General features: G+C 38.4%; 1 protein-coding gene across 5 annotated transcripts in view; it reads left to right on the forward strand.

Moving 5' to 3' along the window:
- cdkl5 (cyclin-dependent kinase-like 5) overlaps window positions 1-16,550 on the forward strand; it is a 54,950-nt gene that overhangs the window by 25,666 nt on the left and 12,734 nt on the right. For all 5 annotated transcript variants that reach the window (XM_052110910.1, XM_052110908.1, XM_052110911.1 and 2 more), the window contains exons 5-13: window positions 1,974-2,110; window positions 2,349-2,469; window positions 4,042-4,101; window positions 4,968-5,058; window positions 8,467-8,656; window positions 10,177-10,257; window positions 10,413-10,579; window positions 11,173-11,468; window positions 14,856-15,664. In XM_052110910.1, coding sequence (XP_051966870.1) covers window positions 1,974-2,110; window positions 2,349-2,469; window positions 4,042-4,101; window positions 4,968-5,058; window positions 8,467-8,656; window positions 10,177-10,257; window positions 10,413-10,579; window positions 11,173-11,468; window positions 14,856-15,664 — 1,952 coding nt within the window. The remainder of the gene's footprint in view (window positions 1-1,973; window positions 2,111-2,348; window positions 2,470-4,041; window positions 4,102-4,967; window positions 5,059-8,466; window positions 8,657-10,176; window positions 10,258-10,412; window positions 10,580-11,172; window positions 11,469-14,855; window positions 15,665-16,550) is intronic.

Here is a 16,550-nt window from a genome sequence, read left to right on the forward strand (position 1 = left end):
GGTAGACCGATATATATCCCGAAATATGCTGATAGTTGCTTTTTGGAACTATCGATTATCTGCAAAATGTAGTTTTTGTTTTTTCTCTCCACGTTATACTGTGGCAAGTGCTGGACGATTCTACTGTTCCTATAAATGGTAAATGGTCTGCACTTATATAGCGCTTATTTTTAACCTTACAGTTTACCAAAGCGCTTTACACTGTGTCCAAATCACCCATTCACACACACACACACACACACACACACACACACACACACACACACACACACACTCATACACCAATGGCGGCAGAGCTGCTATGTAAGGTGCTAGCATACCATTGGGAGCAACTTGGGGTTCAGTGTCTTGTCCAAGGACACTTCGGCATGTGGAGTCATGTGGGCCGGGAATCGAACCGCCAACCCTGCGATTAGTGGCTGACCCGCTCTACCACCTGAGCCACAGTCGCCTCTTATAAAATTATCAAAGCTGGAAAAAAAAAAACAATCACTGACACCTTGTAGTATTTGCTGTACAGAAATGTTTCATCATTAGCCTAGTTTCCATCCACCTTTTCGCTATTTTGTTATCGGCAAAGTAAAAGTGCGTAAAAAAAAAAAAATTCCAACATTTGCCGTCTTCTGTCTGTTACCATTCAAAAGGCCTTTTATCGATAAAAACAGTCTGCGTGATGACGTCATTCATAAAAAAACACTTTGTCACATAAGTTCTGGTTTAGCGAAAAAGAAATCTGCCCTGAAGCCGTTTCCATACAGAAATGTGTGTTTATCGCTAATTCACCTTCCGGATGTCCAAAATATGTTTCCTCAGAAGTTTTGGTAAAATGGGGAGAGTTTTGAGACAATTCATTGATATACAACAGCTTACTGTCATTTTAATTTCACAAATAAATGCAATCAAAAGGGAGCAGTTGCCCTTATGTTAGGACGGTAATATTGGTCCTGATGTTGCGCCTATCGCATCTTCATAGCCCTGTTCAAGCTGGCAACTGGACTTGATTGTCATCTAAAATTAAATCTAAATAAATAAATAATACAATTGACATTTTCTGAAGAAGCTCAGCAAATGTGATTCGAGGTAAAGAGGGTTCGATTTAAAATATTTAAATGTTTTAAAATGTTCAAAAGCTTGTTTTCTGAAAGTGAACTCATTGGACAAATAGTTCCGATAGTTTATAGTCTTGAACAAAGTCTAGAACATTCCGATGTCATTCATTTATTCACCCACAGAACAGGGTAAAGCTAGCTTAAGTTTGTGCAAAGAAAAAGGCATATATAGGTCTAAAAATATATATTTTTTTATTTGGTAATTTATTTAATATAATACAGGGAATTTTGCCACAATTTTTTCAAAAGTGAGCTAAACAATAATTTAATAAAATTGGATTATATGTTAGAGTTCCGATGCTTTTCTCCTAGTTTTGTGTATTTATCTTTAATTTAAAACATCTTCGTGCACAGAAATTATGTTTTTTGTATTGTGGGCTAATTCTGTGACTGCTGTCTATTATTTTGAATGGTGTGTAAAAGACACTTTATTAAATAAATGGATGTCTACCATGATTCAATTAATCACAAACAGTGGCTATTCATTTGCCATTCTCCTTGTACTTGTCGATGACCGGTGCATGATACGAGATATTTGTCTACCTTTTCCACCACCTTAGTTATTGGTATTGGCAAATCCACTAACGGGCGACCTATAGACTGTAGTGTAGTCCAGCCGTAAAGTGCTTCTCTTCATCCGAGCTAATGAAGAAATTGGACTGATAAAACAACTACATCTCAGAGTTTATTGGCATTTTATTGCCAATGTGTAAACGGTAGCAGAACGGAGAAAAATAATAAAAATGGAAAACCATTGCATGTGTTTACCAGTAAAGGCAATCCAACAATTTTACTGCAGCTTTCATGTGTTTCATGTGTTAAACTGGATTATATCTTGCCTGACCAACTGTTTTGTTTCAACAGAGAATGAGGAAGTTAAAGAGACGACGTTGCGAGAGCTCAAGATGCTCCGTACGTTGAAGCAAGACAACATCGTAGAATTGAAAGAGGCTTTTCGTCGACGGGGAAAACTCTATCTAGTGTTTGAATATGTGGAAAAGGTCAGCTTCAAACTGGCTTATGGGAAAAATGTCAACACAGGAAGGAAAACTGTGCTTGTCATGATATTTCATGGGGTCTTTGAACACACTGGGAAGAAATTTCTTATTTTGTTAACACTGTGAATTAATTGCTTATGGCCACTATTTTGGTGAATTGGGCTACAGATAGAAAATACAGAAGTTATAAAAAATTATGTGATCTTGTGTTTCACTTACCGTGTTGTGCGATATATTTAAGAATATGCTGGAGTTGTTGGAGGAATTGCCCAATGGTGCACCACCCGATAAAGTACGAAGTTATATCTTCCAGCTGATCAAAGCAATTCACTGGTGCCACAACAATGAGATCGTTCACAGGGGTAAGACTGAAAATCTCACTGTTTTGTTTATAGGCTTCAAACTTAATTTCTCTGACATCTGTAAAATAAGCACTTTTTGAGATTTTGTCTTATGCCAGTATATGCAGTAGATTTCTTTATCTCAACCTCTGATTAAACGTTTAGTTTGAATTCACTGCAAGTCACTTTGGATAAAAATGTAAATGTTTTTGTGCATGTATGAATTTATGTTGTGGTTTAATAGATCATTATGTATCAAATAGGATAGGATGCTATCTGTTTATTAGGGCTGTCAATTTAAAGCTTAGTTTAGTGCAATTAGGGATATAAGAAATAACATGTTAAAAAAATGTAGGCAGTTAATTAATTCCCCCGATTGGTATGTAAATTCCGTAATAAGAAATGTTCCTAACATCAGACCAATTCAAGCTAGATGTACCACCTTGATGTGGCAGTAGGGGGCAGTCAGCACGACTACAGCTGTACAGGCAGCACGCCTCTTCATACCAACGAGAGCAACAGACAGCACATCCTACCACAGATGATGTGTTCTTGCGCTCGTATGGTATGTTCGCCGTTACGAGGTCGGAGATCATATGATGTGATGTGTGTTCAAGTGATTTAAGCCAGAAAGACGAACCCATTTTACAATTTCTCTCTTCACTTAATTTAGCACCAATGCATCCAAGTGAAGATCTATTTTATCATTCTCGTCCAGACACATATAATGTTATATATAATGCAACGTGATGGGAGATGTAGTTTTGTTGCACAAACCTTTCACTTCATAAACCAGCTTTTTTGTATTTTTGAACAAACGTTATCGTTTTTCTTTAATAACAGTACAGAAATGCATACAAACTGAATTATTACCAATAACAATTTGCTTCCACAATTATTCTTAAATAGACACGCCCCCCAACTCGCTAGGCTCACTGGCCGAGTTTCCCACTCGTAAGTACAACTTTGTGGTGGGGTTCCTGTGCACTGAATTCGTAAATACAATAATTCCGACTTGAACGCACCAAAAGACAACTGGACCGAGCACAATAACCAAGCAGGGAAGCCAAGATGCATTTTTCAACATTTCAAACTACATTTAACTTGACACAGCATCCTAAAAACACAGCGCTTATGACTTGAGTTGCTGTAAACTAGCGTGACGTAACCAAGGTGAGCTGCTCTAAAAGTGTGCATTTGACGCATGAGTACATAGACCAACTATTAAAAACAGCGCAGTCAGAAGTAGGCCAATAATAGTGTGATTGTTCAATGAATGGAAATTAAACAAACTAAATTTGGACTTTTAGCCACTTTTTGTATTGTAGAAATGCTTCTGTTGTATTTGAAATGGCTGAATTATAATATTTATTTTTAATTATATTTATAGACTATAATATATGAAATTGTGGGGCCTTTCTCAGTAAATATTGATTATATGTGATTAATCGCGATTAATCGGTACATCATGTAATTAAACTTTCAACCGATTGACAGCCCTACTATTTATGTGTTGTTTTCAATAATTTATTTGTTATTGGTGTAATCTTTGTTTACATGTAAAGTGAGTTTTAATAAAAATCTTGTCTGCAGATATCAAGCCTGAGAATCTCCTCATCAGCTCCAATGATATCCTGAAGCTGTGTGATTTTGGTAAGCAGAGGCATTTTACTCATCCAACTCCCCCATACTTGCACTGATCTCTCTCGCTGAATGCTCAGTCTCCTTTCCAGGTGTCATGAGATCCGCAGTGACGTCTGGAAAGCCCAAAAAAAAGTGATCTCAAATTGCATTTGAGTGGAAGGGAATTGAAATGGCTTTGTCCAACTCGCACAGTTTGCAAAGGTTTGAGTGACAGCACTTATAAATCTGCATTACAGAGAATTTGTCGATTTTATGTTGTGCCAGATTTATGATTTTATATACTCAAATGGCAGACGGCTAAGATATTCACATATATCTCAAAAAAGGAAATGCTTCTGCTTTTTTGGGACAAAATAAACAAAGGTTTGTAACAACTAATGTAATGCATCTCAATGCAGCTTTTCTATTTTGTTGTACTCTCTCTCATGTGCGTGCGTTAATGTCAGTGAACATTTTTATATAAAATAATGATAAATAATGACAAACTGATAATATGTATACCTTGAATGCAATGTAAGTCACTTTGGGGAAAAAGCATCTGCCAAATTTTTTTTACAGTGTGGTAATGTGAGACTAGGAGATATCAACTCAAAACTCAACCTGTCATTTCAACAACCTCATACGTTGCATATTTGGAGTCCAGCCTCCAGGTGTTGTCCCTGCTGGAATGTAAAGATTCATAGATTTGCCTCCACTCTGAACACCACGGAAATTGAGCATGACTCACTCCGCATGCTCTCTCAAAGACTTTTATTTTTAGAGGGAAGAACATGGCAAGATTAATTAAGATCTCTGAATGTTGTGTGCAGCCTTGCTCATGCCAAATACCTTTTTTCCTGCATCATTCTCTGCTTTAATTTCCTCCAACCCCCCAGGCTTCGCCCGCAATCTCTCAGAAGGAAGTGATGCAAACTACACTGAGTATGTGGCCACCAGGTGGTACCGCTCACCTGAACTGCTTCTGGGGTAAGTCCTTATATCTTCAGGCATCCCGTTGACTTCCTGTTGTGTTTTTATGGACTCTTCTCAAAGACTGTGATGAAGTGTTTCCTCCATAAGCGGTGTACATCTGGAAAAATGTAATACATTTTTATTTAAAGTACATTTGTATCACTAGAGTTTGTTTGTTAGGGATACCGGGGCCAGTTGTTGCATAGGGAAGTTGTCACAAGGGCTACATCTCAATTTTCTCTAGCAGAGGTTTTGTTTGTTGGTTTCAAACAACTAATTCAAAACCCTCTAAAATTACTTTTCAATATGTTGCAATATGCTGATATATGGTCAGTGTGTGTTCAATGAACTCCTGGGCAAGAATGGTAAAAATGTTCAATAGTTTGTTTGTTTTTTTGTAGCCGAGATTTGTATGGTATGTGACTATGCAGAAATTGACTTTAAAAAAGCAAAGCCAACCTGAGAAATATTCACTGGAGTAAAAAGTGTGACAACTTGTCCCAGTCTTCCCTGTTACCCTGGAATTAATGAAAAGTAAATAAAATGACAGATACAGTGGTGGCATTTCAAATACAGCTGCTGAGGGAGTGAACGTAAATTTTTCGGATAGTCGTGGAAACGTGTTTACGGGCTGTTGGAGAAAACGGGAACGTAATAATAATATCTGCTGTGGGCTCCCATTCACCGCTACCCTTCTGGCGGTCCGAAGAAGTTGTACTCAGAACCATCATATCCTGCCGGAGATAGGATGCAGGTGTGAGGAGCCTACCCCCGTGCAGGACGGGACTCAACTGGTGGTGGTGGGGTGGAGGAGGTTGCCGTGTTAGCACACCGAAACAGCAATGTGATAGATTTTGAGCAGACTTATAAAGCAATGGCTTGCATGTGATTGGCTGGGAAATACTCCGCTAATGGTGCGATGATGTACAGCTGCTAGTCTTCCTGCTAGAACTACGCTGCGCTTTTCTATTTTAGTGCTTCACTCTTAAAATTTCCTTTAATACTACTTAAATAATAAATAAATATGAATATAAATGTTGAGTTTGTCGCAGTGATTTGGTCATGATGAATGTCGGGGAGTGCAGAGAAGGGTTTGATCCAGCGGCTGGGTCTGACGATCGCTCTCGTCCCTGCGGCTCGGCATCGATTGTGTGTAGATTACATCATTCTATTACTAATATTGTTGTAACCATGTTCTTTGGCAGAAACCATAGTTTTAATGAAATTAACCATGGTGTTTCTACAGTAAGATAGTGGTATTATAGTTACCGTGGATCATTTTGTAATATTGTATAATACTGTAAAAATACTGTAACTTTACAAAAAATACCATGGTGAAACCATGGTTACTGTAGTTTACCTTAAGTTAAGGTTAGGGTTCGTTTTAGGGGTAGGGGTTAATGTAGTGTGTTTGTGGGACTCTAAATACACAATAAACACACTGCAGTGATGCACATACTGTATGTTATTATTTAAATATGGGTGCAAATAATATCTGCCACTATTTGCATTTAGTCTAAAAAGCATATAGCATTATTTGCTCCAGGGTGCAAATAGCATCTGCCTAAAATCTCTGCCTCCGTGAAGCCAGAAAGCATGAAAAATTGAACCGGCCTCAAACATAAACACTAGTATTCATTGAGGGCATAAAAATGTTGATTTGATATATGCATTAGATGTGAAATCGGGATTGCAGTGCACTCTTATTTGTCCTTGTCGCCATTGAAGGGCTACTTTCTAGTGTGTGCCACTAGACTACAGTAGATGAATGCGTTTGTGAAACTCTCACCATTTAAATTCCACCCACACAAATATTCTCTCCCTCCCTCTCGCTGTGTGTTAGTGCAAAGATTTGCGTCTCAGTGTTATGTCTGTCTCTCTCTCTCTCTCTCTCTCTCTCTCTCTCTCTCTCTCTCTCTCTCAGTTCTGCATGCATTTCTCCTCATCTCTCTTTTTCATTATTAGTGCAAGGCAAGCATCACTATTACTGTACTTAAAGAGAGAGTTCACCAAAAGACGTTATCATTTACTCACCCTCATGTTTTTTTCCAAACCTGTATGGCGGTCTTGCATCCATGGACCACAAAAGGAAATGTTAGGCAGAATGACAGCCTCGCCACTCACTTCCATTGTATATTTTTTCCCAAACATCTTGTTTTTGCAAGGCTAGAAATAAAATGGTTGGGGGAAAAAACAGACTACAAATAAAAATTCTTATGAAAGTTCCCACCAGTGTCATGCTCAGCACTTTGCAAATTTTATAATGTGTTAAACAGATTTCAGTGGAAATGACACTTGATATTTTTTACAATTTTCAAGTAAAATGTCCAACTTGTCTTGCTAAGACTAATTTCATAGCTAACATTTAATTTATCCAAAATGCACAATTAAATTGTTGTGATGTCAGACCATCAGTGCTCATGGAATGTCTCTCGTCCAGTCAGATTCGAGGACTGGAGCTAACTGTTGTATATTTGTTGTATTGGGTCTAGTTACAGACTTGTTTGGAATTATAAGGTATTTGTTTTTTTTACTCACAATTAATTTATTAGGTAAAAACCAAATATACCAATAGCTAGCATGGTGCATAATACATCCTTTATAGGTTCTCATCACACTAGGTGAATTTGCAACTTATAAGCATAAAATAAATATAAAAGTCAGAGACATTTGTTGCTTAGTGTAAATAGCAACACATAGCATCATCTTTGCACTAAGGGCAAATAGTGTTAGATGCTATTTGCACCCCTAATTCATTACTACCGTACAGGATAGTGGCATCACTGCAGCATGTTTATTTAGAGTCCCAGAAACATCCTACACCAACCCCTAAACCTAACTCTAACCTTCCCTGTTTTGTTGAAACACTACATGCATTTCACATGTATTTCATACTTAAAAGCTGCACAATCACACAGAGTACTGAGAACGAACATGTTTTGCTTTTTGCCAAGAAATTCATTGTTATGACAAAAAGCAAATATAAAGGAGCTATAAAGCAAGAATATGATATCGGCCAATAAATGCTTAATAAATACCAAACAAGTCCATAACTAGTAACTTACAAATGTAATTATTAGTCATGAATTACTGTCTAATTTCTGATTCCTAAACTAAAGTGTTACCCAAAGCACCCTAGAAACCACATAGCATTATGCTAATAACCACCTTGGCAAACCCTAGCATCGTGGCATTGACTTTAGCTCGGGCAAGCGACTACATTTTCTTCAGAAAAATCTAGTGTTTTTCTGTCTACTCTGCAAACCCCTGCTGAGGTTTTTATATGTTGTGCTGACAACCATAAAAGACAAAAACAGATGCACTTGCGAACTGAGAGCTACATTAATTTAAACAAGTATTTGGAATGATAATTCATGTTTGGCATTAATGTAATGGAACTTCACTCTCACTTGGTTCTTGCAGGGCTCCATACGGGAAGGCGGTGGACATGTGGTCTGTGGGGTGTATTTTGGGAGAACTGAGTGATGGGCAGCCCCTCTTTCCGGGCGAAAGTGAGATCGACCAGCTCTTCACAATTCAGAAGGTGTTGGGCCCTTTACCACCAGAGCAGATGAAGCTGTTCTACAGCAACCCTCGTTTCGCCGGACTCAGAGTAAGGACGTATCTTATGATTTACTCTTCTGTCCTGTCCTGTTCTGTGCTTTCCACTCCTCGCCGCCTCTCTAGTCTTATGGCACGGATCCCAGTATTCTGAATAAGTGGTTGGCTGTGACTCATGTATCGCTATGTGCCAGTGTGAAACACAACTGGTTCTGCCTTGGCAGGGCTGATCACAGCGCATAATGTTCACACACACATGCAAAATACATACAATATAATGTCGTTCCAAATCCATAGAACTTTCTTTTACTGTGGAACACAAAAGAAGAATGTACTGACCACTAACGGTAACCTATAAAGCTTTAAAGACAGACCATCGGTGAACACTAGAGGTGTGCATGTTTGGGTTGAAAGTGAATCGTTTCGATTCAAGATTCATAGGTTTTCGATTCAAAAGGATTTTTTGCAAATTCAGAACGATTCATTTGGATTCACAATAAAAATGCAACTTGATTTGAATGCTCCCCCTACTGTGTCTTAAGATAAAGAAAGATAAAATACCATAGATGGAATATTGCACCAAAAGCAGCTTGGAAGAAAACACATTAAATAAATGTACAAACAGGCTTCTTTGGATACAACAAAGTGCAATGTGCCGATAAAATGCAGTATTTTAGAGCCAAGCATAACTATGAAAGAATTCGCCGCCGGGCGAATTTACGTCTATTCGCTTCTTTGCATTGACTTTGTATGTAATCGCGCCGCGTGAAATGCTCGCTTCGTGTTGTATTTGAACGCACCATTACACCTCTAGTCAACTCTGCAAAAAAATACATTTCTTAAAAGGATGCCATATGGGATTGGCTGGCAATGAACAGGCAGATAAAGCGGTTAAGGAAGCACTTCAGTTGGACTTGACAGTATGTAATATACCAGCATCTGATGTTAAACCCATATTGAATATATACATTCACATCAAATGGTGAATGGAATGAATGCATATATACCAAACTACATTCAGTGAACCCAGCACTAAATCAAGGAGTTTATTATTTCCTCTTTGAAAATAGATATGACCAGGTTGTATATACGAGATTTCGAATTAGTAATTCAAGACTCACTCATTCATACTTATTGAAAGGGGAAGAGGAACCGGTTTGTGATTTATTCAGAAAATATATTAGTGGATATTTTTTTAAGAATTCCTTTCACTTATTAAACTGAAAAACTCTATATAATTGTTATTACTACTACTGTTATTTTTGTTTTATATATATATATATATATATATATATATATTAGTCTGTTCCTCACAGGTAAGATTGGAATTTAGTGTACTAGTCTCTTGGACTACTTTTATGTGGCTTTCATGATGCATCTGGATTTGAGTGGCCGGGACATTCTTCAGCATTTCTCCTTTTGTGTTCCATGGGAGAAAATGAGTCGTGCAGTTGGAATGACTTTCTACCGACGCAGTCTGATAGATTATAAAATTTGCTATTGCTCAGCTCAAGATGCTTCTTCAGTCTCTGTCTCTCTTTAATTATGTACGTGTGTGTGTGTTTGTGACAGTTTCCTTCTGTAAGTCATCCTCAGACGCTTGAGCGAAGGTACCTGGGTATCATCAATGGACTCATGTTGGATTTAATTAAGGTAAAGCAGTCTGCAACGTTCATCAGAGAAAATCAGTTGAGATATATTCGGTGTTGATTTATTTTTAAATAAACAGCAGGTGTTGTATCACCCTCAAGTGCAAGTTTTATTGTTCTTCTGATGCTTGACTCTCCTCCTGCTTTTCATCCTATCAGAACCTGCTGTGCCTGAACCCGACGGAGCGCTTTCTTACTGAGCAATGTCTAAACCACCCCGTGTTTCAGGGTCTGAGGGGTCCAGACCGTCCCGCTCCACCCTCCCCCACCCCACCTCGCTCCTCCAAGAGGAAACCGTACCACGGAGACAACACCATCCCCAGCCGGTAGGCAATACCGCCACATAAACACACAGTCATGTGTGATTTCCCGAAACACCTGCCACTCCTTCTGCTCGCCTCTGTCTGTCATTGTTCAAACAAACAAGTGGTCCCGGCCCAAACTCATGCCAATCGAGTCAAAAGTTGACATATGAGATCGCTAAAACAAATTACGTTTTGAGACCGCCCCCAGTTTGGCCCAAACAGAATCTGCAGCCTCTTTTTTTGGCATTTTCTGCTCTGATTTTAGGGGGGGAAAAACGTTGAGCTTTTGTGAAAACATGCCCCAATAGCTTATCATCGCAACATTGTCACACTATATGAGACAAGGTGTCACAATGGAACTAGAGCTAAACCAGTGGTGTAGGTTTAACGGTGGAATGGGATACATGTCCCCTCTATCCCAACCACAATATTAAAATCTCTCTTTGAAGCCAACATACAAAACCTCTGCTGAAAACACGCATTTGCACAATTGGACTCTTGACTCCAAATCTTATTGTTACTGAGGTACAGGCCTTGTGATGACTTCCCAGTGTGACAACTAGCCCTGGTATTTCTCTATATAATATACATATTGATTCTCTATCCCTCCGCAGGAGCCATGGCAGTAAGAGTTCAGGTCACCGGCGATTTAACAGTAAGGACTGCTCGTCTCTACCACGTCATGAGGACCTTCACCGGAGCACCGACAACTTCCTGAATGGCAGCAACATGCCGACCTCCTCCACCCTGAGCCCCACGCTACACCCCAAGAGCTACCAGGCCCAAACCTTGAGCCGCTCTGCATCCTCCAATAAAGACCTGGCCAACAACAACCTTCCCAACCTCCTCAGTCCCAAAGACACAAAGGGAAAGACCGAGTTTGACTTCAACCTGGGGCCTAAAGCTGGAGGTGGGTAGTTATGGGGCCGTTCACACAGAGCACGTTTTTGCATTATAAAAGCAGAATGGAACTGTCTTGGGTCGAGGTCGACCGAGAGTGGATTTTGCCGATACCAATATCTAAGGTGTTGGGAAAAGGCCGATAACCAATTAATTGACCGATATTTTTTAAATAGATTTTTAAAATGACAATTATTTTTTGTATATCAGATAGTATATTATCTGAGTATATTATAGTAGTATATTGTTCAACCAAAATCCCAAAAGCAACAATCGGCACTGATTAATCGGTAAAACCGATATATCGGTCTACCTTAACAGTTGAAGTTCTTTAAACTTGGCATGTCATCTTAAAAATGCGCCGTTCGTGGCATCAAACACTGAAAAAACAGCGAGAGACGCATTGCATCAGCCTAAGTCGTCAGTGCAGATGGACGCAAAATCATTTGAGCCTGTCTAAAAACTTGTTTTATCAACATCAAGATAATGTAAATGTATATTTTAAGTGCTGTAACTAAGTTTTTCAATGTTTTTAATCACCTTTTTTCTTCACTAGTTCATTTGAAATTGTCCTGCGGTGTGATAAATGTACTTTTAAATGTATAAATATTCCATGTAGTTTCTTAATTATGATGCACTCATCAGTGTTAATCTCATCACCAAAATTACAGACGAAAATAATAATTGACGAATGTTCAAAACGCACCACAGGTAACAGGAACACAATATCCTAAACCAGAGGCTTTCAGTTGGTGAGGCGCACCTCCCCTGGGGGGTGCCAGAGAGTCCCAGGGGAGGCGCAGCGCGGGGAAAATAAATCATAACAGTTCACGTCTGTACACATCTGTCCTGCTAGCTTGCGTGTTAAAGTGCATTTTATGCATATGCATGTTGTAAAATGGATCGCTTTATAGTGTCTACAAAACAAATGTCTACAGGAGAGGAGGCAGATTCTGGGCCAGGCAAAAAATGGAGGAAGTATGATCACGAATATTTACATTTACATTTATGCATTTGGCAGATGCTTTTATCCAAAGTGACTTACAGTGCCCTTATTACAGGGACAAACCCCCCGGAGCAACCTGGAGTTAAGTGTCTTACTCAAGGATACAATGGTGGTGACTGTGGGGATCGAACCAGCAACCCTCTGATTACCAGTTATGTGCTTTAGCCCACTACGCCACCACCACTCCTACTATTTAAAGTTGGGATTTTCGTGGACCGGTCCCGATGAAGTGTGTTATTAGCAAAGATGTGATAGCGAATGATAGTATGAGCAAGGCTGTTTTCAGGCTGTTTTGAAGTTTTCTAGGGGGAGGCTCACTTTCGCCCAATTTGAAAACCCCGGTCCTAAACCATCGAAACGTGAGGAACTCACAACAGTGCAACTTCTAAACTTATGCACGATGGCATAAAAGCTCTCTTTATAAAGTCCTGGCCAGAAAAGAACGATAATCATGCAATATTTTTTAGGGAAAGTTTCTAATGGCACAAACGCAGACATCACTCTTTTATTTAGTTCTTTACATCTTTTGAGCTGTAGAGGGGCACTGAGAACCAAGATCAGCACAGACTGTCTTCCTTGAAGTTAATGCACGAAAATTATTTACTAAAAAAAATTGAAGTAGCGAAGTGGTAGCTCTAAATGAGTAAAATGGGCTGTACCTATGATTATCTAAAATATTATTATTTTATATTAAATTATTTATAAAATGTAAATAATATGAAATGATTATCGCCTCTGCTTCAAAGGTGCACTTGTAAGAATAATTCAACAGCTGGGACAGACTTCCAGTATCACATCTGCTTCTGGGTGCAATTTAATCCTGTTTACGTTAAATAAGCCCATGACAGCAACTTCAAAGAATGTAACAATCCAGAATCGGAAAACAATGAAATCCAGATAACTCCCTAATCTTTTTACAGAGAACGGGGCACAGGATTGCAGGACAGTTCTCATGTTAATTTAACATCTTAAACAGATTTATCTTTATTATGTGTGATACATGGGTCAATGACGTGGCACTCATTTTTTGCAAATGAGAATAATTTCTTGAATACTCCTCTTTTATGAAGAACATGTTTCAAAGTCATTTTGATATTTTTCTGGGGCTTAAAGTAAAAAAATAGAAATCTCACAAAAACCTGAAATACTTAAAATGTAATTAATTAAAATATATATATGTTATTAATATATACATTGCTTTAAAAAAGCACTGAAACTAAAGTAAAAAAAAAAAGATTAATAATTTAAAAGCTCAATCAAAGTTATGTTGGGTAATAAAACATTTTAGGTAGTCATTTTGTTCTTTTATGTTGATAAAAAAAAAATTATAATATATATATATATATATATTATAATTTTTTTTATCAACATAAAAGAACAAAATGACTACCTAAAATGTTTTATTACCCATTTTTTATTTTGTAATTAATTAACCAAATTACCTGAACAAAATGTGCCTTTTTATAAAGATCAGATATTTTAAAAAATAATAATTATAATATATATATATATATATATATATATATATATATATATATATATATATATATATATATATATATATATTTATTATATTATTTTTTTTTAAATATCTGATCTTTATAAAAAGCACATTTTGTTCAGGTAATTTAGTGTAACCCTGAAAAAATATTTTTGACAACAATTCATGATATTTATAAAAATATATATATTTCAGTTTGATAAATGTGTTAAAAAATGTTTTAATTAATGATTAATTTGGTACTGAATTGGAAACACTTCACAAAAAGGTAGTTAATCATTAGTTAATGATTAGGTATCATGAACAAACTATTAATGTAATATTTTCTTACAGCATTTATTCATTTTTATTAATGTTAGTTTACAACAATACTGTTGTTCATGTTTGTTCATAGTGCATTAACTACTGTAATGTTAACAAATACAACTTTTGATTTGATATGTATTGCTACAGTATGTTGAAATTAACATGAACTAAGATTAATAAATGCTGTAAAACTTTTGTTCCTTGTTAGTTCAACTAATTTTGTTGAATTATTGTAACAAATGGAACCTTGTTGTAAAGTGTAACTATTCACTGTGCAAGTTCTAAATTCTATAAATGTTTTCAGTCATGTATGAATCACAATTGGACACACAAAATCAATTTCTTCAAACTTGACATGTGTGTTTTAAACTACACTTTTAAAAGATTTGTCACATTTTTCACCTCATACAACCTTTTATGTGACAAACCCACGTGTTTAGATAATTGTAAGTAATTTGTAAATTTCAAAAGCCAAAAATTAGGACTAAAAAATAAAATTGATTTGATGGATTACAGCTTGTCACTCCACAGAATAGGTTAAGTTTTTAATAAGTTTTAAAAAGTGTTTCATTTCCACTACTCAGGTGCCGCTGTAGGAACGGACATCTCTGGTGCCAAGTACCTCAAATCCTCCAAATCAGGCCGCCACTCGTCCTTCCTGGAAGGGAAGACCAGCACGCTGCAGTCTGGGGACAAGCACAGTCGCCACAACTACATGGAGTCCTCGCACGGATCCATGCCTTCCACATCCTCCTCCAAAAGCACCTCATCTTTCCTTAGCCTGTCCAAGAGCCACGGTGCGCTGAACGACACCAAGTCCGCGGGGAATCTCGCCGAGGCGCGACTCCACGTGGACGACCCCATGGCTGGGTCAGGCTCGGGCTCCCGCTACTTCCCATCTAGCTGCCTGGATCTAAATGCAGCTCCCGGTAGCCCCAGAGTGGAGCGGCACGCTGGGACGGAACGGCAGGGTCATAGTCCCAGTGGTCGGGGGAACCCGCGATTGGAGGGAGGCACTCTGGACTCACGCCGTTCTTCGGGGCGGAAAAAGGCTCCGGATGAACCGAAGGCCACCGATACGCTCGACCCAAACAGGGCCGCTGGAGCAGGGGGAGGCCATGCTCATAATCTCCCCTCCCCTCACGAGTCCTACCCTTATGGTCTCGGCTACACCAGCCCCTTCTCCTCGCAGCAGCGGCCTCAACGCCACTCCATGTACGTGCGTAGAGAGCGACACCGACCGCATGCCCAAGAGGCGAATTTGGTGGTCGGACAGGGCGCGCCGACGCGCGCCAGCAGCCTGCAGCTCCTCTCTCCGCAGCTACAGCATCGCACACTCCCACGACACAACACCAGCTCCTCCCGAGAGGAACTTGCACAAGATCTGAGCAGGGTCAGTGATCTGCTCTCTTTTTATATCTCTGTGCATTAGGTGTTTATTTGGCTAAATATGGTCCTGTTATCAGTTTCAAATAACTTTGTTGAAAAGGCCCGCATTGCTTATAGGACCTCGTAAATGCATAAATAATCAAATTGAAAATTCGGTCATTATTTATTCACCCTCATGTTGTTCGAAACTCATATGACTTTCCTCAGTGGAACACAGAAGAAATGGAAGTGTAATGAAAGTAACTGGCGACAGACAAATCAATCAAAGAAAAAATAGATTTTCTGATTAATCGCGACCGGCATTTGAACGATCCTGATACCGATTCTTAAAGTCACAAGTTTTATTTTCTTTCCTCGTTGGCAGGGATGCTCATTACGTCGAGACCATCACTGGTTAATCTTCTTAACAAGGCAAAAGAAAAAGCTACACAAATAACGAGAATCTTAAAGATCACTTTTAATTTCCTCATTTCAGCACCCGCGCACTATTTGACTGACACACAGGTGTCTTATTTTTACGTGATTATGTGCGTGTGTGCTCCGAGAGTTGCGTTTAAACCAGGGACTAAAAATTAAACATTCCTCATTTCAGTTCGTTCTGTTCAGAAATTTTATTTTTTTGGTTCTGACGTTCGGCTGCCTCCTTTCCAATTGGTAAATGGTTAGAATTAAATTAAAGAATGGTTACTAACGTCCTTTTTTTAATGACCGTACTTTGTGCTACGGGTGGGTGATAAACTAGTTGCAGTGTTTCCTGATCTCAAGAAAAAGTGACCTGATCTGGAAAAACATACAAAATAAGCAATTAAATTTTTCTTTTCAATAAATAAATGCATCCACACATTTCTAAATGTCTCTCTTGCTTGCATGCACACCCTGCTTGAGTGCGT

The sequence above is a fragment of the Xyrauchen texanus genome, chromosome 39 (genome assembly GCF_025860055.1).
Source record: "Xyrauchen texanus isolate HMW12.3.18 chromosome 39, RBS_HiC_50CHRs, whole genome shotgun sequence".
Lineage (NCBI taxonomy): Eukaryota > Metazoa > Chordata > Actinopteri > Cypriniformes > Catostomidae > Xyrauchen > Xyrauchen texanus.